This window comes from Cheilinus undulatus, linkage group 5, assembly GCF_018320785.1.
Source record: "Cheilinus undulatus linkage group 5, ASM1832078v1, whole genome shotgun sequence".
NCBI classification, from domain to species: domain Eukaryota; kingdom Metazoa; phylum Chordata; class Actinopteri; order Labriformes; family Labridae; genus Cheilinus; species Cheilinus undulatus.
The window spans coordinates 6,383,180-6,398,555 of NC_054869.1; the positions used below are offsets into that span (position 1 = coordinate 6,383,180).

The 15,376-nt window shown below is 39.5% G+C and overlaps 1 protein-coding gene across 5 annotated transcripts in view; it reads right to left on the reverse strand.

Moving 5' to 3' along the window:
- The window catches only part of cabin1 (calcineurin binding protein 1), a 102,508-nt gene that overhangs the window by 50,574 nt on the left and 36,558 nt on the right, over positions 1-15,376 (reverse strand). For all 5 annotated transcript variants that reach the window (XM_041786987.1, XM_041786990.1, XM_041786989.1 and 2 more), the window contains 2 exons: positions 12,416-12,816; positions 6,398-6,511 (listed from right to left, as the gene is read on the reverse strand). In XM_041786987.1, coding sequence (XP_041642921.1) covers positions 6,398-6,511; positions 12,416-12,816 — 515 coding nt within the window. The remainder of the gene's footprint in view (positions 1-6,397; positions 6,512-12,415; positions 12,817-15,376) is intronic.

A 15,376-nucleotide genomic window follows, 5' to 3' on the forward strand; every position in this document is an offset into this window, starting at 1 on the left:
TAAAGACATGGTGTGATGAGTTTGGTGTGGAAGAATATAATTGGCTCACACAGAGCCTGGACATCAACGCCATCTTTGGGCAGCTTTGGAATGAACTGGAACAAAGATTGTGAGCCACGTTTTCTCATTCAACATCAGTGCCTGACCTCATAAATACTATACAGAATAAATGGACACAAAACCCCACAGAAACACTCCAAAAATCTTGTGGATTTTGAATGTCCAGCAGTTTACCACTAACATTTTAGCCTTCTTGACGGAATCTATGCTTACTTTTTTTCAAGTTTTATCATCAGAGATCTATTTTTAGCCAGTCTTAGTTTTGTCTTGGAGTAAATTTGTAGACAGACATTTTTAGTCATAGTTTTAATCAATGAAATCAGCACTGCCTGGCCACAATCAAGAATAATAAGATGCTCTATGAAACTGAGGTTGTCGGCACTTCAGGTGGCAAGAAGCACCATCAATAGAAACTAGGTTTAATATTCCTAGCGCCCTTTGCAGCACAGGTAACAGGGCATCATGGCTGGGCAGATGGTGGTATTTGAAATGATTAACAAACTTTGCCCTCTGTGTCAAAAAAACAAACAAACAAAAAAAACACTATTTATATTTCCTTTTAGGGATTCACAAATGAATTGGCTTGACATGAGAATTGGCTAATATTAGCCCTTTTGACCAACATCCGACATCGGCAAATGATGTTGCCATGAACTGATATCGTGTCAAGTGAATATGTGTATCTGCTTTGTCCCAACAATTTAATGGTGGCATTTAGAACATCTAACAGCTGATTTTAAGATTTATTATTGGGCAGAAGAAGTGACCTGTTGGACACACTTTGATTTTTTGTTTTTAAGGTTAAACATGGAAGAAAATATTTGTATTGTGAAAGTCTTATGACAAAAGATGTAGGGCTGCAGTAATCGATTCTTTTTTGTAATCGAGAACTCTATCGATTCTTCTGTCGACTAATCGGGTACTCTAATAAGAAATCAAGTATTTTTTTTTATTCAGTCACTTCTGCTTTGTTCAAGAGAAGCAGTAGTGGACAAATGAGAATAAAGCTCCATCATTCACACAGTGGTCTGATGATGTCTGAAAGATGAACCTTTAGATTAAAAGAATATGGTCTATTTTTCAAAGGGTGTTCACTTTTAATTTTTGCACATTCTTGTTTTTGAGTTAATCCTGCATAAAAATATGACCTTTTAAGACCATCAACTGACATGGAGAACACATTTTAAGGGATAAAGCTGCTTCTACGACCTGTTGAATCCTGACTGTATGATGATGAACTTTAACCTATTTAGTCTCTGTCTCGGTCTGTCTGTAGCAATAGCGTGTTTCTATTTAATTGGTGTCAATTCATTATCAATATAAGTCTTATCAAATTATTCGGGATGCTGAAACTCTTTGAAAATATGCTGTAATCAAGACATCAGAGCATTGAATTTAAATAATTTATAATTAAATGTATAATGTGCGATAGAGAGAGAGCGAAAGAGAGAGAGAGAGAGAGAGAGGGAGGGAAAGCACCAAAACAGGACTTGAATCGTGAAGCCTGACTGTGTTCTGTAAAACCGTCAGGTCAATCAGAGAAGTTTTGAAATTCCCTGAAGTCTGCAGACACAAACTGAGCGCTGTCTCACACCAGCGAGTCATGCAGGCAGCAAGTAAACTCAGAGAACTGCGTAGGCTCATCAGTGCAAGCACAGTGCCATATTTGCCATGAAGCCGCGGGCAGTGGCTGCGTAAAAAGCAGGATGCTGCCTGTTCACATCCCTGCATCAACTTCTCTTCCCTGATGATTTTCATGCCTGGCATCATTCATGTTACATTATAGTAACAGCATAAACAAGTGCATTGTGCCATACAAAAAGCTGTCTGTGCAATACACAGCACGCTGTGCAACATACGGCGCAATGTCCAAGCTTACAGCATGGCCGTATGGATACATGACTGATTTAAGTGAAGCCTTGAGGCAGATAATTTGACTTGAGGAATTTTTTTGATCAAATCTCTCATACAATTCAAGGAATTGTTCCAGCCCTAAAAGGATGTAATCAAAAAACATCAGAATCAGTATTGACGATCAGTACATTATCTTAAACATCAACAACCATCTTGATTTTTAGAATCGGTGCATTTCTATTTCATTTTACGAAAAATGCAACAATTCCAAATCTGTGACTCTGGGAAATATTAAATGACATTTGCCTTCTTTCTAAAAAAATAACACCATCTAGCTTTATTCATATTATTAGTTCTTAATTGGTTTGAAAGTGAGCTTGCTCTCCTAGAAAGAACTCACGCTGACAACCCCACCAATAAATTATGCAGCACAACCTCATCTGGATCATTTCTAAACAGCAGTATATAGGTTACCTTATGCAGGCCCCAGTTAATGTAGCCCAGCCAAAGAAAGAGGGAAAAGTAGGGCATCATGACCTACATAAGGGAAGTTTGTATTCACTAACAGACTCAATGAGGTGCGGACTCAGCTGAGAGTCAAGTCTCCTTGACGTTAGGGAGCAAGCGTTGCGCCTTATTTTTGATTTTATCAACACTTTTTGTGTTTGAATTACCTCTCCATGGACAGGATAACCAACTTAAGTTTGCTATTGGTTGAAATACAACATATAAATCAAACACTGGCAGCGATAAGTCATGCTAAATGAAGATGTGATGTGTTGATAAGGAATAAGGTTAAAAAAAATCTGATGGAAGACTTCTCATAGTTAGCATTAAATACTGTCTCATAAACAATGCCTTTCTAGGTCTTAAAATTGTAAAGCTTGTATTTGCCGTTTTTAAACTGAGTTAACAAAATGAAGCGTTAATATACAAGCCATATAATGTGTTTCAGCGCTTTCTGTTGATGCACTAACTCCCCAGCACACATGAAAACCGGCGTGTTTGGTTAATATTTAGAAAGGTTTGTGCTGTCCTGTGTTCGAGCAAGAGATGGCTTGGTTTGAGAGGAACAGTAAAGCTCTGACAGTTGGTATGCCAGGGTGGCAGGTTTGCCTCCAGAAGGGGCTCTGTGAGAACCCAGTGGGAGCCAGAGTGTTGCAGAGCTCTCCTCCAGTTCAGACCTGGCCCACATCGCTTCCACAGTGTGTTACCAGAAGCTCCCCAAAGTCAGCGTTTGACTCTGCAGCTTACACGAAAAACTATATCCAAAATGCTGTGCAAGCCCTAATAATGCATGTACTGACAGGTGACCTATAAGGCGCTGACATGATGTGAGGGTCTCCTTATATTATCCGCCTCTAACAAAAGTCTGAACACTGAGGGTTTGTCAAATCACACAAGGAACAAATCAGAAAGTAAACCAATATCTGCAGGCTTAGAAAAGAAAAGGACGTAATATTTGCTTCAAGTGAAAAGAGGTAAATAATCTGGCATGCAGAGTAGATGACAGTCAGACAGTAATCTCCTTCAGTGGAACCCAACAGAGGCCTTGTAATTCTGAGAGGCAGATAATTCAAAAAATCTCCCGCTGTGGGACTCCATTTATAGCAGTGCTTGTGTCTGCTGATCCATATTTAGTTCTGATTTTTGTGCATCCAATTGAATCATGGGAATAATACGCGTGAAAAGGGGAAGCCTAAGAGTAGTACGCCAATCATTCGCTCACAGCAAATAAAGAGACAGCTCATTAGTCAAACGTGAGGACACACTTCCCAGGTTCTTCCTCAGGGAGTCCCCATTAGCTGCTAAAGTGCTGTTATGTATTATGATAAAGCTGGGCTATATGGAGAGGAGACAGCACAAACAGTGTTTTTGTTGGTAATTCATAGTGAAGGACAATATTACATAAACAAAGATGTATTCTAAACCCTAGTAGCTATGTGAGTACTCCACGTGCTCTTATTGAAGGGCTGAAGGAAATTATATTAAAAGATGCACAAAAGAAGAAGAGAATCGCTTCAATGTAAACATTTACACAGCGACTTAACACTAAATACCAAAAGCTACAACACCTCCATGAGCAAACCTGTCTCATGTTTTTAGTCAGACCCCCTTTTAAGACTGTTTTGTTGTCCATCATCAAAAATTGTCCGTCCAGCTTATATTTAATATTACTTTAAAATCCCTTTGTGCCATGGGGTGTCTCTCCTGCACAGCTGCTGATTAAAGCTAAATGGTGAAGAGTTGATCACAGTGGACAGCAGTAAAGGAGGATTTCCTGCTGTTTGGTTCACCGACGGTCATCAACAGAGCAGAGAGGGCAGCTATGATGTAGGAACACCATTGCTCTAACTCACACTGCCTTCTGTTCTTAAAACCACCCATGACCAGATGAATCAGGCGGTTTTTAGGCAGTTTAGCTGTTGTGTCACATGAGAATGGCTCTATGCATATTTAAGCTGACAGGAGAATTTGTGAAAAAAGGCGACAACTGCTTTACCAAAACAAATATAACTTCAACTACACTGTCCAACACAATTTCATTAATTGAGGCTTTTACAAAAACTATAAAAAAAAAACGTACAATTTTAAACCTTTCACAAAAAACTCCCTGTAAGAGCCAAGCAGGCTTTCATGTGTTTTGCACTGAGAGGCTTCCATCTAGCTACCCTGCCGCAAAACCCAGATCGGTGAAGGGCTGCAGTGATGGCTGTCATTCTGGAGCTTTGTCCCATCTCTATGCAGGAGCTCAGACTGACCATCAGGTTCTGCTCACCTAAAGCCCTTCTCCCCCTGATTGCTTAGTTTGGCCTGACGACCAGCTCTTGGGAAAGTCCTAGTTGTGCCAAACTTCTTCCATTTGAGATTTATGGAGGCCACTGTGCTCTTGGGAATCTTCAGTGCAGCAGAGTTTTTTTGCCCTCCCCAGATCTGTGCCTGTCAAAAACCTGTCTCTGAGCTCTGAAGGCAGTTCCTTTGACCTCATGGCTTGGTTTTTGCTCTGATATCATTATCAGCTGTAAAGCCATCTATAGAGAGGTATGTGCTTTTCCAAATCATGTCCAATCCATTTAATTTATCACAGGTGGACTACAGTAAAAGTGCAGAAACATCTCAGCAAAGATCTAGAAGAGTAGGTGGAACCTGAGCTAAATTTCAAGTGTTGTTACAAAGGGTAACAACACTTATGTAAATGTGATATTTAAGCTTCTCATTTTAAATAATTTTGCAAAAAAATCTTTGTCATGATGGGGTTCTGAGCACAGATCATAGACTGTAAAAAGAACTGGACAAAGCCTGTGAGATGTCAGGCCTTTGATCACAATAGGCGGACTCAAACTGTTTTTGAAGCCAATCCGTGGTGGCCTCCATATTGAAATGGCTGTCTCAGTCGAACTTTGGATCAACCTAACAGCAGACAAGAGCCCGCCCACTGAACTCGACTTCATGTCAGCTAAGCTAGCTAGCCTTCTGGTTGACAGATAGCCTAACAGGCAGAAGCTACCTATCTGTCAATCAAATGAGACGCGCCAATCAGTGCGCAGTGAGGTTTTTCTTAAATATAATCTTAACAATTGTGGCATTTGCTTCATGTGGCAAGACTGGAGCTTGGGCGTAGATTAATGACAGAAATAAAAGTTTTTTTTGACTGCAGAATCAAGTTACAACATAACAGAGTTGAAAAACATAAAGCGGGAATGAATGCTTTCTGAATGAACTGCATCTCAAGTTTCAAAGTAAAAGGATAATTTCTTGTTAAATGCATCACTTGGATAAAGTCTGGTATTGTTGTAAACAGCTCCAGCATTTGGTTTATTTTTATTAGTAAGCATGCTCTGGGCAATCAGTTCTTGATCTTCACTACAATGATAAACATCATATTAAAGTGTAAGTAAAACCCCAGCTCAGAGCTAACTCTGCCTACTTTAGGAACTTAAAAAATGCACAAGTAAAAAATGCACAATAAGTGTGCAGCCTGGTAGTGAGAGGAGAGACGGTAACATTCTACCTTTTATATAAAGTTTGTAAAAATTTGTAGACTATGGGGTGGGGGTGGGGGTGGGGGTCATGTTACAGAGTTGAGTTTGAGTTTGGGCGATCAAGCTTGCAACCTATGGCAGCCTCCACAAAAATTTGTAAGAACCAAGAATTTCTCAGTCTTTGAAAACTTCAGAAATATATACATGATAATGTACGACCTCATTTAAAAATATATCTACCATAAGCATGGTCATTTTTAAATTAAAATAGAGATTTCAGAACAGAAATTCTTTGTACTGTGTCTTTAAAAACCAAGTGAATATTTCCTTTACACTGATGTGTAAAAAATGGATAATGAGGCGTTAATACTTTTTGTTCTCGCTGTAATTGCATGCCCTTAAACCCAGTGATGACGGATGCCCTTACAATGTCTAAGCGGCGTGTGGTGACATAATGACGGTGGAGGGCGGAATAACAGGCAGACTGACGTGTGACTTACATTGAACAGGTTTGTCTTGTTTCTTTCACAGAAAAGTCCTTGTGCTGGCATGTGCTTCAGCTGTTGCCATGGGACACTGCTTCCTAGCAACACATCTCGGGCCCACTGTAGGTTCTGTGGAGAGAAATAAATAAATAAATGAAAAAACAACACATATATGTTTGTACAGTCTGCTTTATGCACACCTGAGCTATTTATTAAAATGAGACACTAGGGTATTTCCCTCTCTTAGAATAAACTGACAGAATCGCTGACATTTGTCTGTCAGTGTGCAGCGTTTAACACCTGCTGAAAGAATAGTAGAAACTGTTCTCATTTGCAGTCAGGGAAAAGCAGAGCTCTTTTCACATCATGATGATTCATAGATCAGAGTCTACACCAGTGCCCTGTTTGTAAAGATACCATGCTAACGCCACTTCATTTTATCTTTCACAATCCCAGTAGGATATAGCATGAAATTACAGGCAGCTTCTACTGAAGTGAGGATAAAGCCAGCCAGTCAATGTAAGCAGAGCCTTTTTTCCTGAGAACAAAAGGGGCACAGAGGCTTTTAACACTGGATGTGTCAGGTTGTAAGGGCAGCTAAGCAACCTGTGTAAACAGCCTTACATCAACTGTGTCATCGTCACTGCTGGGGCGCAATCGCTTTCATCCAGGCAGCTGGTTCACTCCACTGGAGGCTACAACCGGCAAAAACCTCACTGCTTCAATAGTTATTCCACATTTAATTGAGCCTCAGGGAAATTATCTTTATTAAACTCAGTAATCTTACAGCTTGTGACTGCTTATAATTAAAAAATGCTCAGTCTTGTAGCCAATCTGACACACCTCACTGAAGGAAGCCATATGATGCCGGACAAAATATGATGAGAAAATGCATTTTTAAAAATCTAAAAGAGCAAGGACCTTTTTAATGTACAGTTCAATCTTACTGAATAGGGACAAAGGCTGCATTTAAAGGTTCCATGAACTGAGGGCTGACAGAAGGATGCCACCGCAGTGGAGCTCAATGCAACCTCCCTGTGCCAAACTGGATGAGAGAGCACCGTGCTACCGCCCACACACACCTCTGCCCACAGAGCCTCAGAGCCAACACAGGCTGTTTCAGCAACTCGTGTGTCACCGCAGAGCTCTCAGACCCACCACAAACCACAAAACAGGGAAAAACAATAATAATACCAGCTATTAGATGTTTGTCTCTTTAAAAAGTCAAGCAAAGAGGTTCAAGGGACTTTTAAAGAAACGGTAGGAAGACTTAGGGCACACACACAAAGATTAGTACTTTTGACCAATGGTAGTGCCCTATTCAGTGCCTCAGCATGGCGCACTTTCTTGGTCCAGGCAAGGAAGGACGAGGAAGTCCAAAGCATGGCACGAATATGTAACGAATGTAACGAATTACGTAACGTGACATGGACTCAGGGGTAGAAAGCAACTTATTACATTAACTCAAATTGCTGTAATTGATTATTTTTCATTATACTTATGCTTTTTTGTGTACATTTTAACATGAGTACTTTTACTTAAGTCAATTTTAACCAGAGTAACTGTACTTTATTTGAGTACAATACACCTGTACTGCTTCCACCTCTGTTGACTACACAGGAGCACAGAGATTCATAGAGATGTGCAGGCCTCAGATGTCTGCTGAGCTGTCCACATGTTGTTTTGCATACATGTCTTTCATATTTGTGTTGAAGAGAAGAATGAAAAAATACAAATATAAGTGACAAATAATCGTCAAATGAATCGCTAGTAAAATAATTGTTAGGGGGAGCCATAGTTATAAGTGACCTGACAAGCCAGATGGATTTGTTTCATACATCCATCTGGAAAACCTTCAAGGATTTGAAAAAACTCAGAGTGTGATTGAATGAACTATCTGTCTGTCACATCTTTACGGGCCAATCAGAACACCAAAACATGATGTAGCCGCGACCGAGATGCACATGCGTAGCTACTGAGGAATAACGCGAACCATGGCGACTGCAGACATGTCAGTACATGACTTTTGCCATTTTTGAAAAGAAAACAACTCACTGCTGTTCTTTGTTCTTCTTTTAACGAAGAAATGTCGTCAAGTTCTGATAAAACTGGTGCTTCAGCAGCATCCATGCTAATGTTTTCTGCCATAATTGCAATGGCGTCTTGCTGCTGCTTGCTTACGTCACGACTCCGCCACACCTGAAAGTACTGCTCCTCATCACTGATTGGTCCTGTCACTTTCTAACCGGGCCCAAATGGTTCAGGTGGGAGCTTTGCAAGATGGATTCGCCAGTGAGAAACAAGTAAACGGGCATATCCATCTGCTTTGCAAGGTTAAGTTATAAGTCATTCAAAATTCCAAAAAAGGCAGCACATCTCAGAATCCAAGTTATGGAGGACAAAACATCACCATTTTGACTTGTTTATTTGGCTCACATAACATTTTGTGATTCTTTTTTTTTTTTGGAATTTTGAATGATTTTTGAACTTGGGCTTAGCGCTCCACTGACGGTGTACATTGATGTGAAGCGCAACTCTCCCCTCCAACTGTGAAGTTATAAGTGCATTTATTATTGTGGACCAATATAGACACTTTTAAGGTGTCAACTTTAACTCTTCATGAGTTTATTTAACACTGTAAATTTTGTTGTGTATTTCATTTTATTATATAGGTGTGACTTCACCTGAACAATCTGGTCGGAGATCTATTCTAATGTTGTTCTTACAAAAAGGAAAGGTCATATTTCACTGTACAACACCTCAGTATCTAATAGGTACTTATGTAAAACTTAAATACTTTTTAATTTCACTTTAGTAGATTTATAGACCAGAACTTTTACTTAAGTTTTAACCAGAATACTTGTACTTTTACTCGAGTTCAATAGTCATACTTTTTCCACCTCTGCGTGGACCTGATGTATATGTGAGATGTTCTGGGAAAAAAATGGATAATTTTCTGAAATAATGATCCACAATATCTACAAATTAAAATATCTCTGAAACACATGCTTGTCCATGTATTGCCATGCATTCGTAATTAAAACACAGGAAAAGGATAATATAATGCAATAAATGATTTAAATGAGGCATGATGATCTATCCTTATGGCAAAGAGTACTATCACTGAAAGAAGGCGCTTCAGAGCGCACACCAGGCAGGAGCTGTAGTTGAGGAGACACACGATCCGGAAAGAGAGAGGCTGATAACTATAGCAAGATTTTTCAAGAGAGGTGGAGAGAGAACATTGTCATTTGCCTAATTTTTTTTTAAATCTCTTTTTTAAACAAGTTGCAATGATTTTATCAGATCTGAAGAATTTAACCAACTGCGCATAGCTCCACTATGGCCTGTCATCCTAATGGAGCCCAGTCCTGTCTATATTTCTGATCAGTTTCTTGTAAAATCCTGTCTCAACAAATGTTAGAGGTTTTTGCTTTGTATAACAAAGCTTCTTCCCTTAACTGAACCACAAATATCTGCTCTGTGCATAACAGATACTCTGCCACATACCTGGACAAGTGTGTGCCAGGGTTAGTCTCTCAACTAATTTGACCTCTCATTTTTATAAAATTCTAATCCCAAATTAATATCAACTGAACTAATGTACAAATGATTTAATTTTATGTCACCCAGATATGAAATTGTGTTCTTGATTGCCTACATTTGAGCAGGAAATTGTTTAGAAATCCTGCGGCATATTTACATCCAGCTCTCATCGGATGGTTAAAATTCCTCTGGCCAAGGTAAAAATTATTTCTAACTGGACATTTAATCCTAACCAACCACAGGATGTCCTATGGCATGAGAGGTCTGCTTGTTTGGTCGAGGAGCAGTACTAAAAGGCTCCATAGTTATTCACTGCACTCCACATTACTATGCAAATGACATTTTTCTCTTATTTTTCTAAATATTAATGCAAATGAGAGAATATTTTTCAAGTCATCAGCCGATAGAGCATAATTCAAATGTTTTTGAACAAACTTCATAATGATAACCGTTATTTTATTTTTTTTTAAATAAAAACCTCAAAGTGCACTGTTCCACATTATTAAGGATGTCACAGGTTTCAAGCAACATGGTAAAGAAAAAGGATCTCTCTGCTGCCGAAAAGTGTCAAATAGTGTAATGCCTTGGACAAGGAATGAAAACATTTGATATTTCATGAAAAATTAAGCGTGATCATCATACTGTGAAGAAATTTGTGGCTGATTCAGAGCACAGACGGGTTCGTGCAGATAAAGGCATAATGAGGAAGGTTTCTGACGGAAAAATTCATCAGATTAAGAGAGCAGCTGCTAAAATGCCATTACAAAGCAGCAAACAGGTATTTGAGGCTGCTGGTGCCTCTGGAGTCCCACAATCTCAAGGTGTAGGATCCTCCAGAGGTTTGCGGTCGTGCATAAACCTACTTTTTAGCTACCCCTAACCAATGCTCACAAGCAGAAACGGTTGCAGTGGGCCCAGAAATACATGAAGACTCATTTTCAAACAGTCCTGTTTATGATGAATGCCGTGCAGTCCTGGATGGTCCAGATGAAGGACTATTGGATGGTTCGTGGATGTCCCAACAAGGCTGTGACGTCAGCATGGATGTGGCGAAGTCATGTTTTGGGCCTGACTCATGAGGAGAGTGCTGGTAGGCTCCTTTAGGGTCCCTGAAGGTGTGAAAATGACCTCAGCAAAGAACAGAGAGTTTCTGACTGACCACTTTCTTCCATGGTACAAAAAGAAGAACTGTGCCTTCCATAGAAAATTAATCTTCATGCTTGACAATGCACCATCTCATGCTGCAAAGAATATCTCTGTGTCATTGACTGCTACGGGCAGAAAAAGGAGAGAAATTCATGGTGTGGCTCCATCCTCCCCTGACCTCATCCCTATTGAGAACCTTTGGAGCATCCTCAAGCTAAAGATCTGAGGGTGGGAGGCAGTTCACATCAAAACAGCAGCTCTGGGAGGATATTCTGACATCCTGCAAAGAAATTCAAGCAGAAACTTCCCAAAAACTCACAAGTTCAATGGATGCAAGAATAGTGAAGGTGATATCAAAGAAGGGCTCCTATGTTAACATGGAACTTGTCCTGTTAAGATGTTTTTGATTGAAATAACGTTTGATTTCAGTAAATATGACCTCCTAATGCTGCAAATTCAACAAATGACCGTTTTCAGTTCTTTACAACCTATAAAATCTTTTAAACTCTGTTATGCTTAATAATGTGGAACAGTTCATTTTGAGGTTTTTATAAAAAAAAATAAAATAACGGTTATCATTATGAAGCTTGTTCAAAACATTTGAAATATGCTCTAATGACTGATGACTTGAAATATATTCTGTCAATAGCATTAATATTTAGGAAAATAAGAGAAAAATGTCATTTGCATTATAACTTGGAACGCGGTGTACAGATAGCTACCCAGTTCATAGCACGTAAAAGGATGTCAGGGGGATTCAGATAGCACACAGACGAGCAGAAGAATGACTGTAGGATTCATAAAAGTTCAAAAGTCGGGGTTTCATTCAGCAAGAGAAGGGCGTGGATCTCTGAGCTGATCAGGCTCCACATTCAGCACTCTTGTGAAGAACAAGTCTCTGCAATTAACCTCTCTCTCTCTCTCTCTTTACTGAACTCTGTGTAGTTATTGCACTGATCCCAGGTCAAGTGAAATCAACTGTGTGCCAGAAGATGTTGTATACATGGGTTGCTATTTTACAGCCTTAAACCTTAAATGTATACTTATGGTGAGTCATGAAGACTTATGAATCATCAACAGTGGATGATGACGTTGGCACATGGTGAGCAGTGTGAGTGCAGGCAAAAAGGAGACTGGGGAGGGGGTCAAATGGCTTTAGCATGGTACCAGTACAGATTGCTTTGTGTGAGTTTGCCCTTAGTAAGCCTCATCTTCTGTAAATGTCACCATTAATGACAGTGGAAAGTGATTATGGGTGTATGACTTGGGTTTAATGGCTGACTTAACCTTTGAAACACAATGAACACAGAGAACTGCCATCAACTGACTGGGAGAACTGACCTGATGGGTCTTGCTGTTGCTGTAGAAGAAGGCCAGGCGGTAAAGACTCTTGTAGTGTTGAGGGAAGCGGCCGAGGCAGAGGAAGAGAGAGCGGCAGCACATGTCCAGCAGCATTCGTCTCTGTTCGGCAGGCTCTGTTGGCAGTGCTTTGGGCACCTCGATCACCTCGATAGGGGGCTCTGGCTTCCTTTTTCCTTCACTGGCTGGGGTTTGGGGAGCAGACTGTTGAGAGGGGGCTGGCTTCGGAGGTGTGGCTGGAACAGGAAGAGGAAGAGGGACAGGGCAGGGGTCTGCAGAGACCTTTGAAGCTGAAGTTTCAGGCAGTGTCACCACTTCGGATTCTACAACTTCCTGAATGATTTTTTCTTCCACTTGGATGCCAGAATGTTCTCCATGTGATACTAAAAAAAAAGGATTTTTATCAAAGAATTAAGGACTTGAATTTAGAGTTTTGCAGGTAAATTGTCTTTATCAGGGACAGGGACCATTCATTTTTGCTAGGGAAGCACAGTATCAGATTTTCGCTGATATCTGATATGCAGATTTTTCCAAACTCATTTTAGCCATACAGATATAAACACACTTTTTTAATTGTAAACACCAATTTTCTACCATCCAAAGAGAAGGCAAGTCAAGCAGGGCTGAGAGGATAGGGGGAGTAGACAGACTGGTTGTTGTTTTATGTTTGGGGTTCACGATGAGCCTCTTTGAGTTTGCTGTGCCCTTGTAAACCACCTGTACCTGATGATACTGTTATATATTTTATCAATATTTAGGGATGTACTGCTGGTATGTATGGCTGATATACAATGGCTAAAAATATCAGGCAAAATTTTCATGTCTGCCAATACCAATATGTAGCTTTTCATGCTGGTGATATTGTGCATCACTAATTTTATTGACACTTTCACCTGTCATCAAGCTCTCAACCAAACATTAAGCAAAGATGACATGATTCCCTGTAATTCCCTCTGAAATGCAAAAAAAAAAAGCACTGCAATGAGACCTAAAGGGCGGCTCCGGCTACATGAATTCAGCCATATTTTGACCCACTGCAAGGTCAGTGCTCATCGTCAAACTCCAGGGCCAATTTTGCACAACAGGAACGACAAACATGCTTTAGTGTGACATTAACAAGTAAGTAGCACAAAACATCAACAGAGCAGAAGGCTGCTTATAGTAGGAATTCATGCTTCCTTATGTAGCAGTCTTTGGCATAACATCTGGTGTTTAATGATAAAGATAAACATGTCATGTCTGTGATGGCAAACTTGACCCATTCTGTTACAACTATTACAACTCAGGATTTCTCTTGTTTTGGAAACTGTTTGAAATATTAGCTGTAAATTAAATAGTCAGCTAAAAATACAGCACAAGTTTAGAAATTATTGTTTGACATTTAGACATTTCAGAGTCAAAATTCCAAATATTGTACCTTTTACAATCCCAGCCTTTAATTAATGCCACTATCAGCACTTTATTATTTGTAAGTTACATTTCTTGATTTCATATTTTGCATTTATTCATTTTCTTTAATTGCATGCTGTTGTTTACGCTATTGTATACGCTATTTTCTGCGCTGTTGTCTCTAATGGTGTGCTCTGTTTACACTTCTGTTGCTGTAAATTTTGAATTTCCCCTTATAGGACTAATAAAGGAATATCTTATTTATCAAGGTAAAACCTAAATCACCTCAGTATATAAGCCGCAGGGTGTTTTTTAAACCCTTCTGCAAAACAATTGCACACAGTAAACTTTGCTGAAAGCAATGATAGTTTCTGTACAGATATTTTAGTAGCATATGTTTTTCCCCTACCAAGTTTGCACATAGCTAGAGTACAGTAGTTGAGCTCTCAGCCTGTGGTGATTGTTGTCACAACCTGTGAGGTGCTCTGCCTTGTTGTCCTTACTGGGGAATATTTCCAGTCAAACCAGCACTCAACGGTAACAAAACACTGACGCCATTCTTCTTTAAATGTTCTATTATTATCTAACAAGAAAGAAAAACGGTTAAATAGTGCCACTTAGCCCCGCCCGTCTAGTCTAAATTGTTATGTCATCAATAGCTGTTTCTCAAAGTCCAGGATCCTTCCCACAGAGGAAGGATCTGAAGACAGGACCCTTGGATGCGAGGCCAGAGTCCTCCCTGGCAACTCTTTAACACACATTAACAGGCTAGCGAGTGTGTGTGATTACATCATAGGAAGGGTCATGCCATATACACGGCGGCAGCAGAAATAAAAATGGAAGGGGGACTAACAACAACTCTTACAAGTTTTACTCTTCACCATCTAATAAGCTATCACATTGTCATATAATCATAATACATATAATAATATGATTGTTATTCATATTGATTATTTAATATTATCATACAATATAATATAAAATATATAATCATATGATATGTCGCTACTTTTACCTTTCCAGCTTTACTTTGATGATATGAAATAAAGATGACAACATATTTACCGTGGACACAGGACATTTAAAAGTGTATTGAGCACGCTAGGACCTGGCTTCTCCTGATATTGGGCTATTTATTTTTAAGAGAAGGAAAACAATGCACATTGGATTGTGGGTAATTCCTGCATGTGGAGGATACATATGTACATCCTTGGATATTTTGAGGATCCTCGAGATTGGAACAGTCCTCCGACAGCAGTCAATAACGTAGTATCCTTCAAAAATGGACATTTGAGGATCTTTCCTTGGCTTTGAGAAACAGCTAATATGTCCTGAGCAGTTAAGCAGCTGTTTGCGATATATGATGAATTAGTTTTCAATTGCTATAGGTTCACACATTTGTCACATGCACTTGGAGTTATGATACTGTGTGCCTAACCTCTTTACCCTGATATAGTAGTCGCCCTGGTATATAAGATGCTGCCAACTTTTTAGAAAAATGGGTTTTAAAAGTGCATTCAGTGCTCTGGATTTTAAAGTATTTGGTGGCAAATG